The sequence below is a fragment of the Rhamphochromis longiceps genome, linkage group LG11, assembly GCF_057381845.1.
Source record: "Rhamphochromis longiceps isolate RC_006_pf linkage group LG11, R_longiceps_female_GT1.1, whole genome shotgun sequence".
Taxonomy (NCBI): Eukaryota; Metazoa; Chordata; class Actinopteri; order Cichliformes; family Cichlidae; genus Rhamphochromis; species Rhamphochromis longiceps.
Window position 1 is genome coordinate 1,772,115 of NC_140567.1, and position 24,354 is coordinate 1,796,468.

Consider the following 24,354-nt stretch of genomic DNA (forward strand, 5'->3'; position numbering starts at 1 on the left):
GAAGGTCTTGGAATGGAGGTTGAGAGTAGCAGGGACTAACTGACAGGGTGCCTGCTTGCCAGCTGCTACTGCTGCAGGTGATACGCATCATCTACGAGCCACCACGAGCTGGGCAGACATGATTGAGAAAGATCCCCCCCACTCTCCTAACATTTGAGGTCCTCCTGGATCAAAACATGGCTGAGCTGGGTGGTAAGGACACAGAGAGTGATGCCAACTCCAACCTCATCAACCTAGGGAACATGGAGGAGGAGGACTCCACGTTCCCTGCAGAGCAGTGCAGATCACCAAATGGGGCAGAAGTTGCACCCCCAGTAGACACCAACTTGTATGAGGTCTGAATACCTAGTTGCCAAGCTAGTAGTCCCATGGCCAGCAGCCTAAGATATTTAAAGGGGAAAACACAACCTGTGTGGTGGCAAGAGCCTTCCACCAGCAAAGAAGCTTCTACCAGCAGTCCCAGTTGGCATGAGAGAAATGAGGCACTTCTGTTCAACCCATTTTAAGAGCAAGCTTCTGACCCAGGGGTGCTGGGTCACAAGCTGGATATCCAAGAGATGGGTGAGCTCCGGTTGACCAAACCCAGGGCGGCAAGGCAATCTCAGCTTCTTCTAACATATCTCTGCCCAGGAAGACAGATCGCCTCAACACATTCTTCCTATCAAAGGATGCACAGGTATATATGTAAGGATAAGCGAGTTTGGTGTGGAATAACTTGACTGGTCTACACAGGCCAATCCACAGAGTCCTGACCTCGACCTGACAGAACACCTTTGGGATACGTTGGAGACTGCGAGCCAGGCCTGCTCATCTAACATCTGTGTGTGACCTTACAAATATGCTTCTGGATCAAAAATTCCCATAGACCTCATGGAAAGCCTTCCCAAGAGTTGAAGCTGTTATAACTGCAAAGAGTGAACCGACTGTATGTGAAATCCTATGGATTACAAATGGGATGCCACTCAGGTTCATATGCATGTTAAGGCAGATGAGCTAATATTTTTGTCAATACATTAAATTAAAGGCGTGGGACATATTAAAGTGTTTCTGGATATTATCACTTACAGTCTAATTTTTCCACAGATCCTGGAGAAACATTGAAGGGACTTTCTCATCAGTCTGGTGTTTGGTGCAAAACTCAAACTTTATTACTTAAAGGTAGGTAACATCAGGTATTAGCAACCAAAGTTTCTTACCGAGTATGTGTTTGTAGAATGAGCGTGTGAAGTAGATGTTGACCAGCTGCCGGTGGTACAGAGCGAGACCCAGAATCTGACCTGCGAATCGAAAGTAGTTCAGATGGTCTGGGTTCACTGATGAGTTGCTGTTGGGTTGAAACGTTGTACCTGTGGATCATAGACACAATTTGTGATAAACAGGTGTGTGTGTGTGTACGGTAAGTACACTTTGTTTGTTTCAGCGTCTTAGAGAGACTCATCCTGAGACACTTGCGTCTGCTGGTGGAGCCCTGGCTGGACCCCCTGCAGTTTGCTTATCAACCCGTATCGTGTGGAGGATGCCATCATCTACCTGCTGGACCAGGCTTATTCTCACCTGGACATTGTTGGGAGCACTGGGAGGGTCATGTTCTTTGACTTCTCCAGTGCTTTTAACACAATCAGACCATCACTGCTGGGGAATAAGCTCACGGAAATGCAGGTGGACGCCCCACTGGTAGGTTGGATCACGGACTATTTAACAAGTCGACCACAGCATGTTCGGCTGAAGGGCTGCCACTCAGATAACATCCCGGGCAGCACGGGGGCGCCGCCTATCACCCTCCCTCTTCACCCTCTACACGTCTGACTTCAGGTACAAGTCACAGTCATGTCATCTGCAGAAACTCTCTGATGACTCAGCCATTGTGGGCTGTATCAGATGGACAGGAGGAGGAGTGCAGGAGTGTGGTGGACAGCTTTGTTGAGTGGTGTGAGCTTAACCATCTACAACTTAACATCACAAAGACAAAGGAACTGATCATGGACTTTAGGAAGCAGGCTCCTCCTCCTACCCCTGTCACTATCAGAGGGGCTGATGTGGAGATCGTGGAGGACTACCGGTACCTGCGGTAAACACTGTAAACTGGACTGGACCAAGAACACCAATGCTGTCTTTAAAAAAGGGCAGTCGGCTTTTCCTGCTGAGGCGGCTCAGGTCCTTCAATGTTTGTAGGAAAATGCTGACCATGTTTATCACTCTGTGGTGGAGAGCGCTGTGTTCTTTGCAGCTGTGTGCTGGGGCAGGGCGGTGAAGACAGCCGATGCCAACAGGCTGAACAAGCTGGTTAAACGGGCTGGGTGTCAGACTGGAGAACCTGGAGGAGGTGTCTGAGAGGAGAATGCTAAAAAAGCTTCTTTGTATCATGGACAACCCCTCCCACCACATGCACGCCTCCATGATGGACCATCGGAGCACACGCAGCAGAAGACTCATTGCCCCGAAATGCAGAACTGACCGCCACAGGAAATCCTTTGTGCCGGTGGCAATAAAACTGTACAACTCCTGAGGATTAATAACAAAGCTATTCTGTTCCCATTCAGACCGTGCAATATCACCAACAGTTGTTTCATGTATTTATTCATTTGCACAACACTATGTCACTTTTAGAATCACCTGCACTGATAGCTAAGCTATTTATTTTTCAGGATACAGTTATATTGTTACTTTGTTACAGTTATTTGATCTTATATTTTGCACTATCCTACTGTATATTACTGTATACTAGTATTCTTATTGTATATATTGTATATCTTATTCCTCTGCTCCTCTGTCTCTCTTGCTGCATTGAGCATGTGTATGACAAAAGAATTTCCCTCGGGATAAATAAAGTTCTTCTTATCTAATCTCATCTCTCTGGCATTTATTCTCTCCTCTCTCTCTCTAACACAGTGCTCTTGCACAGCATGACTTTCATGACTTAATGCATTTTGTAGATTAACTTGGGAAGCAGTCGTGCATTTTCCTCTTACAAATTTGTAAATTATGATTCTACAGAGGCAGTCGCCATTGAGCAAGTATTGGGGAGCCATGCTAGTTCCTAAGTGCGACTAAACTGTGCCTCATCTTGTCAAGCACGTCAGTACAAAATGATCTTAATAGCAAGCAGTGGTCACACAAACATGGCATGAGCTCATTCTGTGGATCACTCTGTACACCTGAACTCTTGTGATTTAAAGGAAAAATGCCACGTACCATCAGCTGACTGAGTGAACAGAGCGTAGTCTGGGTTGATGATCTCATTGGATAGAATGTCAAACCACTCCCGAACTACACCTTGGCCCTGAAACACACACACACACACACACACACAGACACACACACAGACACACACACGCACAGTACTCTGCGTCTTTAATACAAACTACAATACTACTGTTTATACTGTTAACAGCTGAACTGCAGACAACTCACCATACCCTCCTCGCCATGGAAACGAACAGCAATGCCTTGTTTGAGTTTTTCATTGGTGGACTTTGACACCATCTCACAGCTACTCCTAAATATGGAATCTGATGGTGATATGGGGAAATACAATTTATATTTTGTCGAACAAACGTTTTCATACAGATCTTCGGTTTTATGACGGTTGAATGTTATTTATTAGGGTCTTCTTGTCATTTCCCATTCAGCTGGTGCACATTTTGGACCAGTTTGTTCGACCAATGGTATTTTGAACCTTCAATGGCCCAACTGCTTTGGGCAGACCTGCTGTATGTTTCCACGTTTGTTTCTGTGTTACGACACTAGTAGACAGAGTTTATTAGATACTTTGTTACCTTTTATCATGTTACTTTAGGTTTTACACCATACAACACCTTCAACTTGCCAACAACCCTCACATGGCCACATTCACAATCTCATTCCGTATGCATAACCCTGCAAATGACATCAGCGACTGGACACGAGCAGCTTAAGTGTGTCTGTACCTCTGTGGATGAGCAGCACATCATTCTCATTGACTGGACGATGAACCATGTCAGAATCCGGCTGGCCGGCCAACAGATGCTCGTAGAACCACTCACACCGATCCTTAAAGGGCTGACGGGAAGACAAGACTTTATTTCACACTGCACAGCACTTTCTCAAACTAATTATCACTTGGCTGTGTTTTCAATTTTAAGGTTGGGGAATTTTTCAATCCGAGTTGATTCCTCAGGAAGTGTTTTGTGCTGAAACGCTCATCTGTAATTCAGAGCCAAGGCCATTTCCATAATATATGCCTTTATTCTCCAAGCACCGAGGAGTGAAAGATAGAGTGCACTGAGAGAGGAATAAGGAAGCCTGTAATTAAAACAAGGACCTACTCCCAGGTGAGCTATGATCCATGGACTTTCATGCTGCAGCTCAAATATAAATACTAAAGATAGGATAATTAATATAACTCAGAACAGCCATTAAAAATTAATGAAGCTGAATAAACTTTTCTTAAGACAAGTGTTCTCGCCGTGAAAGGAACACTTGATCATGAAATGACATGGGGTCACTCAAAGTCTCACAGGACTACAAGATAAATAAGGTTTAAATCCATCGGCCGGGCGGGACCTTTCTGTTGGCGTTTGTACATCCTGCCCTTGGTCTGAGTGTGTTCTCTCAAGGTTCTCCAGCTTCCTCCCACAGATCACAGAAGTCCACTTTAGGTTGAGTGGTAGTTCTAAATTGGCTGCAGGTTTGCGTACGAATAGCAGTCTGATACAAAAAAAGTCAGGTACAAAAAGTCAAATGTGAAGACGGACTCTTCAAAATAAGCAGCATGGTAAAATAAAGTTATTTGGCTAAAGAAAACAAAATTGTCAGTGTTTTTCTAAATAATATCACACTGATCCAACTTTGAAACGGCTTCTGTGCAGAAAGCAGTTTGCTTAGCACTGACTTTAACCACGAGTTATCTGTCATTCAACTTTTATTGTTTCATTTATATCAGAATAACAAGCAGGCTGGCTACAAAGATCATTTTCTTCTTCTTTTTCAAGCACCTTAAAGGATCTGTTGTCAACAAGTTTTGACAGTGTCTTCTAAGCCTAATGATGGTACGCTAATGAAGTCAGGAGACTCAGAGAGTAGGCCTGGCTCACAACCTCTGCTGTAACTAATCACAAAGCTGTTCTATGGGGTTGAGGTTAGGACTCTGTGCGACCAGTCAAGTTCTTACAAACAAACAAACCTGCTCATCCATGTCTTTATGGACTTTGCTTTGTACACTGGAGTGAGTGATTCAAAAGACCTCTATGAGAGAAAAACGTAGGGAACAGTTCGTCCTGCCCAGGATAGGGTTACCAGGGAGCCTTCCAGGAGCAGGGCATGGGGAGGGTGCCTGAGGACGGGCAACTGGTGGCCAGGCCTTAGCCCATGGGGCTTCGCTGGGCATAGCCTGAAAAAGGGCATGGGCCCATCCACCTGTAGGTCCACCACCCGCAGGGGGTGCAGTAGGGGTAGGCTGCAATGTGTGCAGCAGCCAAGGGTGGAGACCCTGGTGGACTGATCCCCAGAGTTGCCTTTGGTGAGAGGTGATGGGCAAGGGTGGGTATCTGTAGTATCCCCTCGGCTTGCTGCCTGTATGTTAGGGTTTTGCCCAGTGGACAAGTGGGTTTGTTCCCTGTGCCTTTGGGTCGGGGAACGGGTCCTGACTGTTGTCTGTGCTTATAGACCAAACAGTTCAGAGTACCCGGTCTTCTTGAACCCCCTCGTTAGGGTGCTTGAGGGTGCTGCACCTGGGGAATCCGTATCTTACTGGGAGACTTAAACGCTCATATTAGCAACAGAGAACTGAAGAGGGGGTGAGTGGGAGGAATGGTCTGCTAGATCTGAACCCGAGCGGTGTTCTCAAACGACAGTTTGTCTATAACAAACACCATGTTAGAACACAGGGGTGTCCATAAGTGCATGTGGCACCAGGACACCCAAGGTTGCAATCGAGGTTGTAATCGTATCAACAGATCTGCGGCTGTATGTTTGAGACACTCAGGTGCAGAGAGGGGCTGAGCTGTCAACTGATCGCCACCTTGTGGTGAGGTGGGTCAGTAGCGGGGGAGGGCGCTGGACAGACCTGGGACACCTAAACGTATAGTGAGGGTGTGCTGGGAACACATGGAAGAGGCCCACGAGCTCGTTCACAGAGCTTCGTTAGCATTCTGAGGGAGACTGGGGACACTGAGTCCAAACGGCCCATCCTCAGCACCTCCATTGCTGAAGCTGTTGCACTGAGCTGCAGCTGCAAGGTGGTTGGTGCCTGTGATGGTGGTAACCCCGAACCAGATGGTGGCTGAAGCAAAACCCGGGTGTGGGAAGAGTTCAGAGAGGCCATGGAAAAAGTTTTTTGAACTTCCTTAATGAGTTTGTGGCAAACCTTTAAGCGACTGAGGAGGTAAAGGTGGTGCTCTGACTGCAATGAGTGTAGTGTGGGTGGAGCGCTGCTGACTTCAACTGAGGATATTATCGGGCAGTAGAAGGAATACTTTGAGGATCTCCTTAATCCCACTGACACATTCCTGTAGAGGAAGCAGAGTCTGTGGATGAGAAGGATGACTCGTCTATCACAGGGGGCGAGGTCACTGAGGCAGTTAAACAACTTGTTGGTGGCAGAGCCCCTGTGGGAGGATTGCCCTGAATCCCTGAAGGCTCTGGATGTTGTAGGGCTGTCTTGTTTGTATGTTGTAGAGGCATGAATGCCTCTGCTGCTGCCCCTAATACCCAGCCTCAGATAAGCAGAAGAAGGTGGATGGATAACTTATAGATTAATTAATAAATGTGGGATCAAGAATGGGTGGTAGGGTCGTCAGTGGGGTGAGAATCACAAAATACTGGTGATAATGAACTAAAAAATGTCAGGAAGTGTTACCACCTGACCGAGAACTCCGGGGCTTTGCCATGGAGAAAATGAAAATCAGAGCTGATATAGAAGAAGAGATGCAGGGGCCCGTTCTTCGTACCTCGCTAAGTAGGTTAGCCGGATTAGATTGTTGACGATTTCGCGTGATCCTGGATCAGTCGGTTCCCCGAAGCTCATCCGGGACTTGCTGTCATAGCAACAGAGCCGTAAGCGTAAACCTGCTCGGGAGCAGGTTTACTTTATGTAAACAGGATTAGATCGCGGCCACGCAGGTATGTCCGCTTCATTTATACGAAAGCAACAGCGATAAATAAATAACATCAATGTAACTGAAGATAATGCAGCACTTGATCCTTTTATTGATGTCACACAGATACATACAGGTCATTTCCTAAAAAAGGGAAATGTACTATTAACATTCTATTACATGTATGTGATTATTACAGATGTAATTCATATTTCAGAGTAGTAATTGTAAATTACTTCGTGTAATCAAGATGAGAGACCACGGCTATAAAAGCGAAGGTGGATTTGGGAAGTCTGTCGCAGCCATGTCCTGTCCGTTTACGCGAGCAACCCATTGCGGAAGGTGCAAGATTGATAAGGAGAGTCCTCAGAATTCAGCGTATATTGCGGGACAGACAGGATCCTTTAGCTCAGCGCGACAGTGTGCTCATTGAGAGATATCGATTTTCCCGTGAGGGTATTATTTACTTAACCAACTTGTTGACGAGGGGGTGCAGGACCACCACCTGTCTTTTTTTGCTCTGCCCTTTTCTTGGTTGCTGTTATAAACAAACAAACAGATTATTTCAGGCTCTCTTTCCAAGAGACGAAAAGCAATATAAGTGATAAATATTACCATTCTGTAGAATATTCTTATATTTCACTTTTACTTGTTCCCATGTTCTAGTGGGTCCTGTTGTGGCTCTAATGTGAAAGAGGATATAATATAACAATATAATATAATGTAATATAATATTGGATAATATAGTGTAATATAATAAATCTACCCTACCGCCTACTGGTGTTGGCCAGAGGGGCCGATGGCGCAATATGGCAGCCTCGCTTCTGTCAGTCTGCCCCAGGGCAGCTGTGGCTACAACCGTAGCTGCCTCCACCAGTGTGTGAATGTGAGAGTGAATGAATAGTGGCATTGTAAAGCGCTTTGGGTGCCTTGAAAAGCGCTATATAAATCCAATATATTATTATTATTATTATTAAATTACTTACGAGTTTAATTTGTCAGCAACTTTCTGCCAGCCCTCTCTCCTTGCTTTTGCAGCCTTTGCAGTGTTCCCTTGCGTTCTGATTAAACTCTGAAACTCCTGAAATCCCTCACTCAGGAGTTCTTGCTCTGCTGCCGAAAAATACCGAGCCGAGCGCGCTCCTTCGACATTTTCGCCGACCAATCAGAGGGTTGCCGATCAATGTTTCTACTATCGATGCGTAGCCCCTTTTATGACACCCAGTGATGTCACATTACTGCGTCCAGCTGTACTAATCGTCAACAGCAGGTGTGTTCGGGGAACCGGATTAGCGAGCTCACGGTTAGCGCGATGATTTGATCTTGGATGTGTCATTTGATCTTGGATGTAGTAAGCGACGTACGAAGAACGGGCCCCAGGTCTGCAGGTTTGCACCGTGGGAAGTCGGATGAATGTTCCAAAGACAAATCTTTTGAATACTAGTACTGCTGTACTTATTCTTAGGGACACTATAGGACACACTATAGGAAGGAAGAGAAACTATTCAGCAGAAATAAAGGGCGGTTTTATTAGCTCATCAAAATTATTTAAGCTGTTTACAGACACTGAGCTGCACCACTGCCTCTGTAGGCAGAAGTGGGGCTAATGATGGCTGCCTTTATCTTTCCAGGCAGCTCTCTTTCTCTCTTGTACATAATAGGTAGTCATATATTTATTCGATTATGTCTTACCTGGCCTTTAATGATATGCATGAAGCGTGACATCAGCTCTGGACATTCAAGGAGAAAGTGGAAGTGGTTAAAGATGATCTTTGGATTTCTAAGGAGGAGGTCCAGACGGAAATATAAGGGGAAAAATGAGAGAACAAGGAAATGAGAGTGGAAATCAATTCAGAGAAAATACGTTTCTGGATCAATTCATACTTTCTAATGTTTATGTTAAAGAGCCATGTTGACTCACCTGATAACGAAACACTTGAGCACATCATCATTGTTGCAGACAAACTCAATGAAGCGGGGTGATGTCATTCTGGGTGTGGAAACAGAGAGAGGTCAGAAGGTACGAGAAACAGAAACCAGAGAAAAGACAGAGCAAACTGAAATGGGCAACAGCTCACTTCATGTCAATAACAGTCCACATTTCCTTGTTAATTAAGCATCTTTATAGATCTAATCCATAAATGTCCACTAATAGTGTGGGAGCAAATGGGATGAAGCATGGCTGCTTCCAGTGGAATCTGCCTCAGATCAGTCAGTCTGACCTGACATGAATGTGAAATATTTCATTTCGTTTTGAAAAGGAAGGTTTGGGGGAGCTATGTCTTCTGAATTCAATCTGGGAGCTGGTTTCACAGAGGAACCACAGCCTGATGGCTGAAGGGTTTCCTCACAATCTAAAGTTTTGACCTGTGTTTTGACTTACAGATAGATATTTGGTTCATAGTTTGCTATGGGTGCCTGCTTCAGTCCTTAAAGAATCAGTCAGTTTTTCCATGGAGTGTATTTCTTCTGATCTATACAGCCGTGATCTGTCCTCGGAGGATCACATTTATCCTCATTACGGCTTTGTTACTTACAATAGTAAAATTCTGAAGCGATGTATATCTTTAGGTTGGGTAAAAAACATCATTCTAGGTTTTGCAGGGATATCACAACCAAATATGTCCTTGAAAATTAAGAGAACTTTATCCCAGAATGATTGCAGATTTATATACAACCATTAATATGATTGGAATTTGGTATCCGTATGGTCTCCAGGGGTTTACTTTTTACATGTGAAGTAATAACGAAACTGATTAGATTGTTTCCTGATTAAAGTATCTTCATCTTTTAGAGCTGTTTGGAGATTTCCAGTCACTTCCCGACAGTTTCAAGCTCAGTTCTCTTTCCCATTTGAAAACATTTGATCATTACACATTAGCAGCATTAGCAGTAGTTGGATGTAGCAGTAGTATTGTAACAGAACTACCACAGTAATAACTAATGATGAATGATAAGAAGAAAACTGAACACTCTGGATTGTATAGCTGCAGGTCTATTTGATTAAAACTGATATTTAACAGTCTCTATGTCAGCAGATGGCCCCGCCCCTCCCTGAGCCTGGTTCTGCCGGAGGTTTCTTCCTGTTAAAAGGCAGTTTTTCCTTCCCACTGTTGCCAAAGTGCTTGCTTATAGGGGGTCATATGATTGTTGGGTTTTTCTCTGTATCTATGAAGCACCTTGAGGCGACTTATGTTGTGATTTGGCGCTATATAAATAAAATTGAATTTAATTGAATTGAAATGATGCCATCTGATGTTTACTACCATTGGATCTGACAGAGGGATGCAGAGCTCATACCCTTGGGGCATCTGACAGGAGCAACACATGTAGAAAGCCTGGATAACAGCACTGAGTCGACTGGCTGTCATGGAGATGACGTCCTCCCCGTCAGCATACGCCTCTGATTCGATGACAATCTGATGATCCAGCAAGGAGGGAAGCTTTGGCGTGGACCCATCATGTTCTGACTCACGCTGTTTCAGAAGCAGAGAGGCTATATCGCTGCTGGAGGAGGAAGATGGGTTCTTCCTATTCCTTTCCAGCTCTGTAGAGATGAGCACCAGCCACTCATCCAGGGAGTGCCATAGTAGCTCCAGAGGCTGCAGGGTGACAGACAAGGGACAAGAGGCTTGAGGAGGGAAACAGAGGATGTCTGCAAGTAGGGCTGGGCGATATGGCCTAAAATCCATATTGCGGTATAATTTGAAGCATGTGCGGTAACGATATATATCGTGATATATTCTTTTCCTCTGTATAACGTATTTTACACACTATAAGGTGCACTTAAAATCCTTTAATTTTCTCAAAAATCGACAGTTCGCCTTATGTATGAATTCTGGTTGTGCATACTGACCTCGAACCAATTTTATGTGGTACACGGCGCTCAGAAATCTGAGTGTTTTAGTACGACTTTGGTAAGCTATGAAGCCGCAGCACTTGATGGATTGTCAGAGCGTTAAGGCTACCGTAGTCAGGAGCCTCGCGGAGGAATCTGGGTCCTAAACTCTGTCTGTTTCAGGTCCCAAAGTCAACCGAACACTGCAGCATCACTGAGAGTTAAAAACTGTCTAAATTCTTTCATCTTTAATAAAACAATCAGCATTGCTGCTTTACCAGGTGTAACAATTAATAAATTATGTTTTCATGAATGCCTGGATGTTAAACTTAAATTTAACGGAGTTAGAAGTTAGCAGGAAGTTAGCTCGCTAGTTTCCACCTAAACATGATATAGCATGTTCTGACTGAGAGATTTCTGAAAAAATTCAAACGTACAGCTCTGCTATCACTTCCAACATAAATGAAGACAGAAAACTAAACAGCAGTGACGTTTGTAGGGTTACTGAAGTTGGGCTAGCTGGTATATAATGATGTGCTACTTGACTGCTAGCAACACAGCTATGTTAGCATAACTGTTAGGTTGATTTTGATAATAGCTGCCATTATTGTACTTAAATTTGTAAACCTTGCCTTAAACTGCATGTTTAGATATTATTCTGTTCCTCCCCTACACATCTAGGGTGTGGGGGAGGTAATTAGTTATAGTGTTTAACTGCAGGCACATCCTATGTAAAGGTTCTGTGTCCTTATTTAGTGAGGATGTTTACTTCTTGCCATTTAGGGGCTCGCCTGTGCTTGTATATGGTGAACTATTAAAGTTAAGCCATGTACAGGGTGAGGGGAGGACGTTCACTCCTTTCTGGTGTTCTGGCATACCTCATATACATCTTAAGTTCATGGGAAGGTTGCATCTTGTCTTGTGATATATGGAGTGTATTCCTTTGCAGACAGCATAGTGTAATATCGTTAGGCCTGGCTGAGCAGGTTTCACAGGGTCATATTTTGACCCACACACAACGACAGGCTATACTCTGTTCTGTCACAGTACGGCTGTGTGCAGGCAAAAGTAGGACCCAAACGCAAACTCACAGAGACAAAAGGTAAACTCAAAAAACACAGCTTTATTGCTGGCGTGGAGTGGGACACGAAAAACAATACAAAATAAACTAAACTGGGAAAACTAAAGCACAAGGAGCCACAGGGAAAAATCACACAGCTATGATGGAGACTACGACACTGACAAAGAGAAGCACAGGGCTTAAATACACAGAGGGATAACGAGGGAATGAGACACAGAAGGAGGGCACAGCTGGGAGAAATCAGGACTGGACGAGACAGAGACGCAAAACTAGAAACACTCACATGAGGCATGGACCTTCAAAGTAAAACAGGAAGTATCACACAGAGACGCGAACTAGACACAGTGGAGACAGCAACTAAGAAACCGAGACAAACCATAAGGCAGAGGTCTAAGAACCAAAATACACAGAGGGAAATACTCAGCTTTGAACACAAGAGACTAGACTAGAGGGAGTAACAAAAGACCAACCATGAGATCATAATGCACAATGCAGGGTGACAGAAAACAAGAAACTCAAACATGCAAAGACACACCATAAACAGAACAGAGGGGGCACAGAGAGACATGAAGGGCAGGGGAGACTTAACATGGGTTGAAACACAAGGGGGAACTAATAAGCAAATCAACATAGGAGGCCTAATGAGCTAAACATACTATAAACATCAAAATGAACTAAAACTCAAAACACTGGGTCCTAAGACCCAGGATCGTGACATGTTCACACAAATGCCTGTTTAAGATGTCACGTATTGATGAAACTACGCATACTCATGTAACCACAATAAAAGGAGCGCTATGGGAAGTCCGGCTGAGAGTTTGACAGGGTTCAAGTGAAAGGAACAGCGCTTAACCTCAGTTGGCCTCCCTCGCGCGAGAACACACAAAGAGCTCTGTCTTGTGTCTTGTTTTGCTGCTGCAATTGGTTGTCTAAATTGTTCCAGCAGGGTTTGTACTTAGATAAACCCAACAATAACCTTAGCACAGTGAAGTTGGAGGATGAATGCTAACTTTTTTCCACTCGATAAAAGTTAACATGAGGGTTCCCGATGGTTAGGGACAAATGCAGTCGCATGGCAGGATGCTGTAAACGGACCAAACTTCAGTCAGGAGAACAACTGAGATATTCCATCCACAATACGAGGTTAGTCATTAATATACTGCAACAACATGGGAATACAGCAGCTGCCAGAGGATTCAGCATTAATGAATCAATGGTACGGAAGTGGAGGAAGCGCAGTTTTTAGCTTTCCCCATATTCCAAAAGTGCTTTGTCTCTTTGCTATTATGGCATCATTTGCAGATGACCTCGCTTGCAGCTGCTGCCATGCCTTTGACCAAAACAGGCGCAGCTTGATGACACCATCAACATGCGCTATCGCGGTAGAGCGGTATAGTCAAAATCTCTAAATTTCTATCGTTTCTACCGTATACCGTTTCTACCGCCCACCCCTACCTGCGGGTTCTATAAAGCTTAATTCAAGACTTCAGCTAGCTCAGACCAAATTAACAGAAAGCTGAAATGATCCAAATTACATTTATCCACCTGTGCATAATCCATGAACGTTATAACTCTACTACATGTTAAAGGAAAGAGACGGAGACTGAAACGACATTAAGATGACTCTGTAGATTTTACTCTAATTAGGTATAATCAGCTGGTTCAGTCCGACTGATGGCCTATAAAAAGTTGTCTCATTATCAGGTTGTCATACAAGAAGCATCTCATGATGGGTTAAACCAGCGAGATCTCTCAAGACCTTTGCAACCTTATTGTTACAGAACATACTGATGGCATCGGTTATAGTAGATTTTATAATAAACTATTGACGGTTCCAGTGAGCACTGCTGAGGCCATAATCTTTAAGTGGAACAAACGTCATTTCACAATAAACAGGCCATGACCAGGTACCCCCTGCAAGATTTCAGACAGAGGAGTGAAAAGAAGAGTGAGAAGAGTTGTCCAAGAGTCAATAACAACTTGTGGGGAGCTACAGAAAGACGGGAAATCAGCAGGTACAGTTGTTTCAAAGCACATTTAAGGTTTGCTGAACAACATTTAGACAAGCCTGTGACATACTGGGAGAATATAGTCTGGTCAGATGAGACCAAAATTGAACTCTCTGGATGACCCATGTTTGGAGGTCAAAAGGCACTGCATATCACCCCAAAACACCATAGCAACAGTGAGGTTTGGAGGTGGGAACATCATGGTGTGGGGCTGTTTGGCAGGATATGGCACCCTCATGCTTTATCTAACTGAAGGAAGAATAAATGGGGAAAATGTACCAAAATTTGCTGCCATTTACCAGGATGAAGAGATTCAATGAGGCTGGACCTTTCAGCAAGACAGTGATCCAAACGCACATCCAAGAAGACTTTCAGTTAGTTTCAGAGAAAGAAGACCCAGCAATCACCTGGCATTCTATTCTACTCTAGCACTAACTGCCAACTTTTACCTTTCAAAAGAACAAAACTTTCCAGTTGTACTTTCCTTTTGTTCTCTTCAACAAGAAATACAAAAGTCTTTGTACGCTACCAGATGTGTTACCTTAAAAACTTGGCTGCGTGGCGTCTTGTTTCCATTGTAGCCCATGTCATTGCCAGTGTTTGGTGATGAAGGCCCCAGGCGGAACACATGGCAGAAAATACGAACAATTCTCAGCAGACTCTTCATCTGCGCTTCATAACTGCTAGACAGGCTAAGAAAAAAAGACAGGAAATAAACACACCTTAGCACTGATTAACTATTGTAGTAGCTTGTAACAAATGCATGAACCTGGATAAGATGCAGTGTTTGTTGGTCTCCTTGTGCTGGGTCTTTTCTTGCTTTATATCTATACACCTTTAAATAACTCTGAGTTACTGAACAGCCTTTTTCATGACACTCAAAATTGAGCTCAGGTGCATCCTGTTTGGAACCACCTTGGACCTTGGACTAGAGCAAAAAATTCATCTTTCAACAGGAGAACAACCCTAAGACAGCCACGATAACAAAGGGTGGCATCGAGACCACTCCGTGTGTGCCCTCTGGGCCCCAGCCAGAGCTCAGACTTGAACCTGCCTGAAAATTCTAGAAGGATCTGAAAATGGCTGTGCACTGATGCTCCCCATACAAGCTGACAGAGTTTGAGAGGTTCTGAAAAGAATAATGGGAGAAGAAATTGCCCAAAAATAGGTGTGAAAATATCCAAAAAGGCTAGACATCCATCCATTTGCTTCCGCTTATCCTTTTCAGGGTCGCGGGGGTGCTGGAGCCTAACCCAGCTGTCATAAGGCAGGAGGAGGGGTACACCATGGACAGGTCGCAGGGCTAACACACAGACACAGACAATCATTTGCACTCACATTCACACCCCACTAACGGCATATCTTTGGACGGTGGGAGGAAGCTGGAGTACCCGGAGGGAACCCACGCAAGCACGGGGAGAACATGCAAACTCCACACAGAAAGACACCGAATTGAACTCTGGACCTTCTTGCTGTGCGGCAACAGTGCTAACCACCGTGCCACCGTGCTGCCCTTAACAGACAATTGCTTTTAATTATTGCTATGTTTATACTCAGTGGCTTAACTATCCTTGAGACATGTATGGGAGTTGATGTGAACACACTTGTGCTAATCTGACTATTTGAACCAAGTCTGGAAAATCTAGCCATAGATGAGAGCAAAAGGTTAAACCCATTTATAAAACCGTGTCTGTTCCCACTACATGAAAAGAATCCTTATAGACTATAGTGAATCAAATACTCCAGCAAGCATGAGTCAGGAAGGTGACCAAGATCCCAACAGTGATATCTTCTTCTGACCAAGTTAATGGCTGAGTATACATAAGTATACATTCTCTTAATGATAAACACATTTAAGTCCAAGAATTCTATCCCTACAGCAAGGTATATTCTGCTATAGAGGTCCTTCTCCACAACACAGAGAGTGAAACTGGTCACTTAAAGAAAGAAGGAACACACGTCAAATACAGCAAGCTTCTTAAAAGGTTTTTCTTTCAGCATGATAATGACCGAAGGTTCAGGGCAGCGCTTGCATCAACCACTAAGCCAGCATTAGCACAACTCTCAGCTGCTGTGTTCTTCTCAGTTTGTCTTTTTACTTTGGACATTTTTCCCAGTGGAAAACAGTTGTCACACTTATTAAAGGCCTGAACGCGTACGTGTGTACCAGCAAAGTGGGGATTAGTAAGTGAGATTAAGAGAAGTTGAGCAGGACCAAGTAGCCGACATGCCTTACCCCACTGTCAGAAAACACAAGTTCCCGCTGGTACCTTTCAACCTCGCACACTAACTCAGGATCCTTCCCTACCAGGGAGGTGACATTCCATGTCCCAATCGATTTGGGGGATCGGTTTGCAAGGGCTGCCGCCCGACACACATTGCACCCAACCTGTATGGCGCCTCCTGCGGGTGGTGGGCCTACAGGAGGATGGGCCCATGTCTCTGTCTGTTACCAGTTTCAGTTAGAAGCATAGATTCCAGTTTATTAATAATAATGTTGTAGTTAATAATAAATTCATTTTTTCTAAGACCTAACATGAGGAAGTTTAAGTTTTAAATTACAGCGACACATTGACACACTGTGTTTAATGGGATAAACTGTCCAGATTTTGGTGAAACATACTCAAATATATGTAATTTTACCTGAGAAGCTTGTGTCCATTGGTGGTAGCCACTTCTGCAAGACTGGTCAAGATCCTGTGGTAATGACTATCACTCTGCTGAGAGACATGTTCCAGAACCTGTCTGAGCTACACAAACACAAACACTCGTAACTAATCTAAAGTATAAAATAGATTTCTGTGTGACATCAGATACAAATTCTGATACCATGTTCTCTTTAATGTCATTATTCTGCGTCATCTGGATGAGGGTCAAGAACAGCCTGCTATGGTGCTGGATGAGAATCTCACAGGTTTCTCCATATCCTCCCTGAGGGCGGCAGAAAAAACTCAAAGCAGAGTAACACAAACCAAACGACGACAAAATAGGAAGAGAAAAAAAATACTCAAAAATGAAACACTCACCTGCACACAGACATCCAGTGGAGTGATTCCATTGTTGTCAGCGATGTACTTGGCACCTCGAGAGAGAAGGATCTGGGCTGTGTCTCTCTGGCCGTGGCTAAAGAATAATGCAGGATGAGTTTCAATACAGCTGGATTCAAACGCAAAGCTAATCTGCTGGTGCATTTGTAATCCCGAAGACTCAAGATGAAGTGTAAAAGAGCTACGAGCACACTCAGTATCACTACTATTATTGTTATTATGACTGATGACATTACCTGCAAGCAAAGTAAAGAGGCGTTGCTCCAGAGACGTTTGGTCGGTTAATGTCAGCTCCACTTTCCAGAAGACAAAGCACCGTCTGAACAGATGTGATACATGCTCATATCACATACTGGAAATATTTATTATTAGAACGAGAAAACAGGAGCTCAGCAATCAGTAACACAACAGAACTGGTTTGCAGTGCACTGGGGATTTACGTTGCCAAATGGTTTCTAGATACTTCCTTTATGGCTGCAGATGTAATTTTCAGTCTGATGGAAGATTTCAGGTTTGAATTTCATTGAGAAAAAATGTTTATCAAATAAATGTCTAGGTATTTAGTATTCTACGCTATTGCGTGTTGAGCAACAGGTCAGACGTGTCTGCCATGGAATGAATAAGATGAGACCAGATGAGAAATCGATAGATTAGCTTTTGAATATGGCTTGTAAAATATTTACAGTTGTGTGATCTCCTACCTGGGTCCACCTGAGTTGTCCATAACAGAATACTCTGACCACACGTATGGACCCAGCAGATCGCGCAGACACTTCTCCCAACATGTTACTCCAGAAACACGAGGAGTCACTCTCCATGTTAACCCAATAGTTTCACAAATCAGAGAAATGGGCGATGAACGATGCGCTGACACTCGCTAGATTAGTTCTGCCGGTCCTGGCTAGTGCTCCCCCCCGCCCACAGCATCCGTTCCACAGACTCCCGGTTCTGACGGTGAACCCGCCCAGCTGGGTTGCTGCGGAAGTTTTCCCAGGAACCACAAGTAAACGAGCAGTCTGTGGTCTACTGGAGTGATAAGGCACTGTGAGGACTTTAAGGTAAGATGGGGCCTGATTATTCAAGATCTTGTTGAACCAAAGACAATATACTGAACAAATGAACGAAGATGCAGACAATCATGCACACACCTGGAGCAAGTAATGTGATTACTAAGAGGCTGCTAAAGCTGACATGTGCTGTTTTGATCCCTGTGCACTAACAAGCAGTTTATATATCGTTAGCTTCATAGCATAAGTGCCTAAGTCATTGACTTAGTCAAATGACTTAGGCAATTATGCTATGAAGCTAACGATATGTAATTAAAAAGGTTGCTTCTAATTTGCTTACTGTTTTGTGTCCGTTTTGACAGGCTACATGTAGCGCTGTCTGGCCCATGGCGTCTTCAACATCCACATTGGACACATGCTGGACCAGATCATGCAGGAGCTCTGTTCGCCCATTTACTGCTAACCAGTGGATCTACATTAGAGGTTACAGTGTCACTATCTCAACTACAGGAGTTCATTAAACATCAATCATTTATGATTTACCAAGAGGATTCAAGTCAACTCACAGCAGTCAGGCCTTCATTGTTACAGATATTGACGTCAGCATTATATTCCAACAGTTTCCCCATACACTTCTTCTGTCTGAGGGAACAGTACAGGAAATGGTTTAGTGTCACTGGGCCTCATTTACTAATATTTACAAGGAAATGTTCTTACCCCGTGCAAAAAATTTATTTGCACATTAACATGCATATGTTAATAAATCAGAATCTTTTGGGGCCAAGAGCCTTGTACAATCTGCACATTAGGGGTGGCTGTAGCTCAGGAGATCTAGCAGGTCATCTAATAATTGGAGGGTTGGTGGTTCAATCCCTGCTCCAGTCTACATGCAATGTATCCTTGGGCAAGATACTAACCCCGAGTTGCTCTCAGATGCATCCATTGGAGTAGGAATAGATTAGAAAGCACTTGCATAGAAAAAAAAGTATTGACATGAATGGATGGAATAGGCAAGTTGTATAAAGTGTTCTGATAGAGTAGAAAAGCACTATATAAGAACATGTCCCTCCATTTCTTTATATAAGGAAACACATTTTGCTCCAGGCGAAGCAGAAAAAGTTGTAAGAGTGAACCCTGCACCTCTAAGGCTTCATTTAGATTTCTGCCAGTAATCTACATTGTAACATTGTAACAGGAAACCCTACATCATGAGCTTCGACGTAACCCGAACTGCAACACCTGAGAAATGTGACTACATGTCGGGTTGACGTGGCCCCAACTGTTGTGATCGACCATCTTCCTCCTGTGCACTTCTGGCTTCTTTTATTCTGCAGGTTTGTCAGTGAGAGAATAATCAAGCTACGGTTAAACAAGGTTAGCCTGCACTGTTCCATGTAGTGTTTTGGTTTCTTTACATTCATTTTTTGTTTTATTATAATGTTGAATCTTTTGTGGCTTGTTTTATAAAAGTGTAATTAGACTAAAAGGTAAAAATAAAAATTTATATTGTTACAAATGTTAACAACAATAATAGCAATGTTAGTAACAATATTAGTAGTAGTAGGATTTATTTTAAAGACTTGCGTTTAAATTGAGAAGGCAGCCAGGTTAACATTTGCTCACATGGATGATCAGAGGGACTGTTTCTAAAGCACAAATAGATTCTGGTATGAAATATTGATAAATCGCTGATTTATGCTTGAAACGCTTTAATACATGACTTGACCACAGATTTGTGGTTGTCATTGGTCTTTCATCAGCCTTTCTGTTTTACAGATTTAAACCCCATGACTCAGATTTTGCCATCTTAAGGTCCATCGACTAGAAGTAAATATGCATAAAGATAAAGGCTTATGAAAAAGAAAAAGAAAGTGATTCATCCAGTTTCTTCAGTTCCACTCAGCATTTCATAAACAGTCCTTACAGCACCAATCCCAAAAAGTTGATTCAGACTGAAGACGTCACTTGACAACACCTGAACTTTGTAAAACACAAAAAGAAACGTCATGATTTATTTTAACATTAGGTAGTCAGCTTATCTATAATAGAAAACAGTAGGTTGATGGTTGGTAGCACTGAGAAGATTGCAATTCGAAATCTCTCATGAAGCTCCACCTAAACGAACAGCATGATGAGAAACAAAGTGTCCTGTAACACATGAGCTAAAAGTCCAGTATTGAGACACCCTGACATGAACAAAGGTGTATTGTAGTAAATATAACAAGACAACATATCAGAAATGAACATATAAACAGATTAAATACAGCAACACACCCATTCCTGGCAGCAAGATGCAGAGGGGTGCAGCCTGAGATGTCCTGATAGTTTGGATTGGCTCCTCTCTTTAGCAGCAGCACCAGACACTCCAATGAGCCACAGCTGTACACAGAAAACAGCGTATTTAGTGCAGAACAACAGACTAGGCAACTCTCTGCATGTACACTGAATGAGAGACTGTTTGTCATCTGTTTGACAAACTTGTGATTGTGGTACGTTACTTTTTTAGATCTTTTTCACTCTGTCAGAACGACTCATGATTTAAGAAGCGGGACAAAGTTGTTTGGACTTTATAAATTATAAATTAAGAGGGGAAAATACTTTTTCACTGCACTGTATTTCACTGAGCAAGCACCATTACTAGGAAATGTGCAGACGTAAAGTGGGAACTACTTATGGCCTTGGTGTTACTTTTTGATTCCACTAAATGCTTACCAGAGACTGAACCAGTGACAGCAAGCTGGACAGGTTTCTGCTAGCATCACATTAACAGGACTTACAGCACAACTTATTCCACAGTTTAGAGTTTATTTTGAAACAGAAATCGTTTAAAAAGGACTACTTTAAAGAACTCTTTGAAAATATTCAGCAAAGTAAGTAACTACGAATTGAATGTCACAGTTACATTTGTGATTACAGCTGTAAAGTCTCTCTTACTTGGCTGCGATGTGTAGCAGACTCCTCTTCACTCGTCCAAAAGCATAATTCACATCAAACTTGGAGTTGAGCAGCAACTCTGACACTGATCTGAGGGAGGAGTGAACATGTAAAAACATGTCAATCCTTCTGCAGCCGTAGATTAGATGTGCAGTGGCAAGTATACTACTGCCTAAAGTAAGCAGACATACCATAATATACGTTTCCATCTAATGCACAGTGAGCCAAAACGAGCACATAAATAAAAGTGAATGAATTAGTGATGAGTACAGTCTGCTCCACGTGTACCTGTGCTGGTCTGCCATGACCATTGGCATGAGTGTGTACACCGCTGTCTCATTGTCTGTGGTGAAAATAATGCAGAAAATATCAGTGAAAGCTAACACCTGACAAAGACATTACGATTTATTAGCAACGATTCATCAAGGAATTTGAATGACTTGATTACAAAAATCAATTGTTTCCTACTGGAAAATGGGTAAAAGGAACTTTATTTGATGTCTTAGTTTAATTGCATGTATACCTTTTTATGTGACATTACTGTACTGAGACCGTTTATTTGTTTTCTCATTTAGTACAACATTTACTTGAAAAGCTTTCGTTTTAATATGACGTGTAACATACCAGGGGAACACCACTGGAGGGATAAAACAATCCTTCCAAAAACATTCACTTGTGTCTAACACAGTCCAACATGTCCCAGAGGAGTTGAGCTGGGCTGGAATTAGGTGACTGAAACCATTAGCACATGACCGACATCGTTTTCATCCTCGTGGAACCGTTTAGCCTCGACAGGCTCGGCGTCAGCTGTCATTGCTCACGTTAAAGCTAGGAAAGGTGAGTGATATTCCATCATGAACAACAAAAAAGGTTTACTTAAATAAAGTTCAGAGCGAGGTCATCAGCAAATTGTTGTTTATTTCCCCTCAAAATCATTTGTTTCACTACATGTATTTTACCTAGTCGCCTGCCAAACCAATCATGAACAGCACAGCTCTGAGTGGCACAAAGCACCTGTTACCTTGGAGAGACAGTAGTTGATGCCTGCATTCACCCTCTCACTCACGTGAGAAACAGCTGTTCATCTGGGGTTTTGTTTATTTTATTTTTTTCATTTCAGTTTTACTTATATGGCGCCAAACCACAACAACTCTCAATTCGAGGCACTTTATGCCCCGAGTATTTTTTTTCCAGGTGCCTCTTTTCAGTCCTGATGTAATTACCTCTGTCCTTTGCATGTCATTAACCTGACTGTACTTTACCTGATGCTTCTACTTTGTGTTTGGTCCCATTTGCTGTTTGTGGGCGCTCTGTCCTCTCCTTCCCTTGGCTCTCAAAAGGCCACAGCAGCTGGCTGCCCTCCCTACACCTGCGTTTGCTGGAAGTCTCCTCCTGTTTCATCTGATTGCTGCGGATTCAGTGTAAAATCTTGGCCACACGACATAAAGCGCGTTGAGAGAACTGTTGTTTTGAAATTGCGCGTTATAAATAAAACTGAAATAAAAACCTGAATTTTGTGTCATTTTGAATCTTTACAAAGGGAAACTACGTTTTCCAAGCAGCATTGGTGCCTGCACCGATCAACACACACACGTAATAACTGATGGGGAGATCACTTTTGTCCATTATCTAATAAATGAATGCTCGGTCATACTGCATCGCTACCTTCCGGGAGTTCCACGGTCCTGGCCCGGCGAAGAGACCGGGTCAATCGACTGAGCTGTACGTTGAGCTGCTCCATCGCCCGTTCCATCATAGATGGACGGTCCACGGGGTTAAAACTCGGGGGAAAGCCTTGGTCGTGTGGTCGGTATCTTTCTAATGCGGTTGTGTTGTTATCTGGTGTCTTCCATTGGCCAGACTGTACACAATGATTTATGAAGCTGTTATTGCCATATTCCACACTTCCTGTTGTGATGACGGTCAAACGCAATGCACTATGGGTGCATTTTGCTGTGAACCGGAAGTATCTGCGTGGCGACCATAATCAAGGAGAAGGGTCTGGCTGCAGCCACTGGCTGGCTGTGTCCCAATTCAGGGTCTGCACGCTTGAAGTACGCGCACTACGCGTACTACGTACGGTGCGTACTATAAGTACGAGAAGTGCGGAAGTGAGAGGCTTGTGAAATGGGACGGTATACGCTTCGTCGCGCTGTTCAGGTTGCCTAGCAACCATGATACTAACCGCGACACACGTTACATTCAGCTTTGTTTGACAGAAATGAAGGAGAAAAATGTTTTGTTGGTCATTCATTTTTGTCATGACATCACTTTGATTAGCTGAGTATCTGAGGCTGAGACCACAGGACTGTAAACATGATTGTTGGGCTTCATGTCTGTGCTGAACAGTCATTTAAGATTAGCTAGTAAATGACAATTAGTTAATGTTGCTCATGAGACTAAAGTCATCTCACTGTGGTAATGTAAATATAATATGGCCAATATTATAGTATATATATATATATATATATATATATATATATATATATATATATATATATATATATATATATATATATATTACAGCAGTGAGCCAAAGATTCAAGTTGCAGTTATTCATATATAGTTATCACCTTAAATCTTCAGTCAAAGACAAGTATCTTTGACAGTGTATATACAGATGTATTATGCATAAGAGACAAATATATTGTTCTTTTAATACGTTGACATTATTACATTTGGCTCAATGCTTACATACATGTGTAAAAAGGAAAATGTACGAGCTGTGATAACTGTGTCTGATAGAATGAAGAGTAGACTGATATATTAAATATTCCTTTATTGGGTGAGAAAATCAGACCATGTCATAACTGCTGTAAGTCGCACAGAATAGATATCAGTAAGTAACGTATTCTGAATACTTTGGATTACTTAATATATTATCATGCTTTTTACAACAACGTGAATGTACTATTGCTGTGATTTATTACTGTTACTGAAGGTCCGCGACTCCGAACTGTAGTAAAGGGACCTCTGACTAATACGGCGGGGTCCCTGTCGGCTCGTAGCTGAAAAATAGCTTTACTTTGTTGTGTGGGTCAACTTTTCTTGCGAGAGACAGAGAGAGGCGTTGAAAGGCTCCAACGGAACTTATTGTTTTCGGAGGAAAACACGAACACAGCGTACAGTCGAGTCTTAATAGCTTACTTACAGCTGGGCTCGTCAGGCTCTCTTCTTGGCTGAAGTGGTTATTATTATATTTACATGCTTCCAGCTCCCGTTTTTCCTCGATGACAACTCCTACCTTTCCACTCCCCTTTTTCTCTCTCCCTCCTCTCGCTCACAGACCCATAACGTGTATGGCAGTCCATTCTCCCTGCAGCACGGACTACACTGCCCATGATGCTACATTCTTTAGAGCTATG

The 24,354-nt window shown here is 43.1% G+C and overlaps 1 protein-coding gene across 4 annotated transcripts in view; it reads right to left on the reverse strand.

Moving 5' to 3' along the window:
- hace1 (HECT domain and ankyrin repeat containing E3 ubiquitin protein ligase 1) overlaps positions 1 to 22,933 on the reverse strand; it is a 30,153-nt gene extending 7,220 nt beyond the window's left edge. The window contains exons 1-18 of one of the 4 annotated variants that reach the window (XM_085421990.1): positions 22,655 to 22,933; positions 21,278 to 21,332; positions 20,990 to 21,079; positions 20,330 to 20,434; positions 18,622 to 18,697; positions 18,396 to 18,527; positions 17,285 to 17,367; positions 17,028 to 17,124; positions 16,831 to 16,932; positions 16,645 to 16,721; positions 14,543 to 14,693; positions 10,374 to 10,675; positions 8,995 to 9,063; positions 8,766 to 8,853; positions 3,927 to 4,038; positions 3,412 to 3,509; positions 3,193 to 3,280; positions 1,197 to 1,346 (exon numbers count right to left, since the gene is read on the reverse strand). In XM_085421990.1, coding sequence (XP_085278116.1) covers positions 1,197 to 1,346; positions 3,193 to 3,280; positions 3,412 to 3,509; positions 3,927 to 4,038; positions 8,766 to 8,853; positions 8,995 to 9,063; positions 10,374 to 10,675; positions 14,543 to 14,693; positions 16,645 to 16,721; positions 16,831 to 16,932; positions 17,028 to 17,124; positions 17,285 to 17,367; positions 18,396 to 18,527; positions 18,622 to 18,697; positions 20,330 to 20,434; positions 20,990 to 21,079; positions 21,278 to 21,332; positions 22,655 to 22,745 — 1,966 coding nt within the window. In that variant the 5' untranslated portion in view covers positions 22,746 to 22,933. Of the gene's footprint in view, positions 1 to 1,196; positions 1,347 to 3,192; positions 3,281 to 3,411; positions 3,510 to 3,926; positions 4,039 to 8,765; positions 8,854 to 8,994; positions 9,064 to 10,373; positions 10,676 to 14,542; positions 14,694 to 16,644; positions 16,752 to 16,830; positions 16,933 to 17,027; positions 17,125 to 17,284; positions 17,368 to 18,395; positions 18,528 to 18,621; positions 20,036 to 20,329; positions 20,435 to 20,989; positions 21,080 to 21,277; positions 21,333 to 22,654 lie in introns of those variants that run through there. The other 3 variants (XM_085421993.1, XM_085421992.1, XM_085421991.1) reach the window with 3 other exon arrangements.
- Positions 22,934 to 24,354: the final 1,421 nt, after the last annotated feature.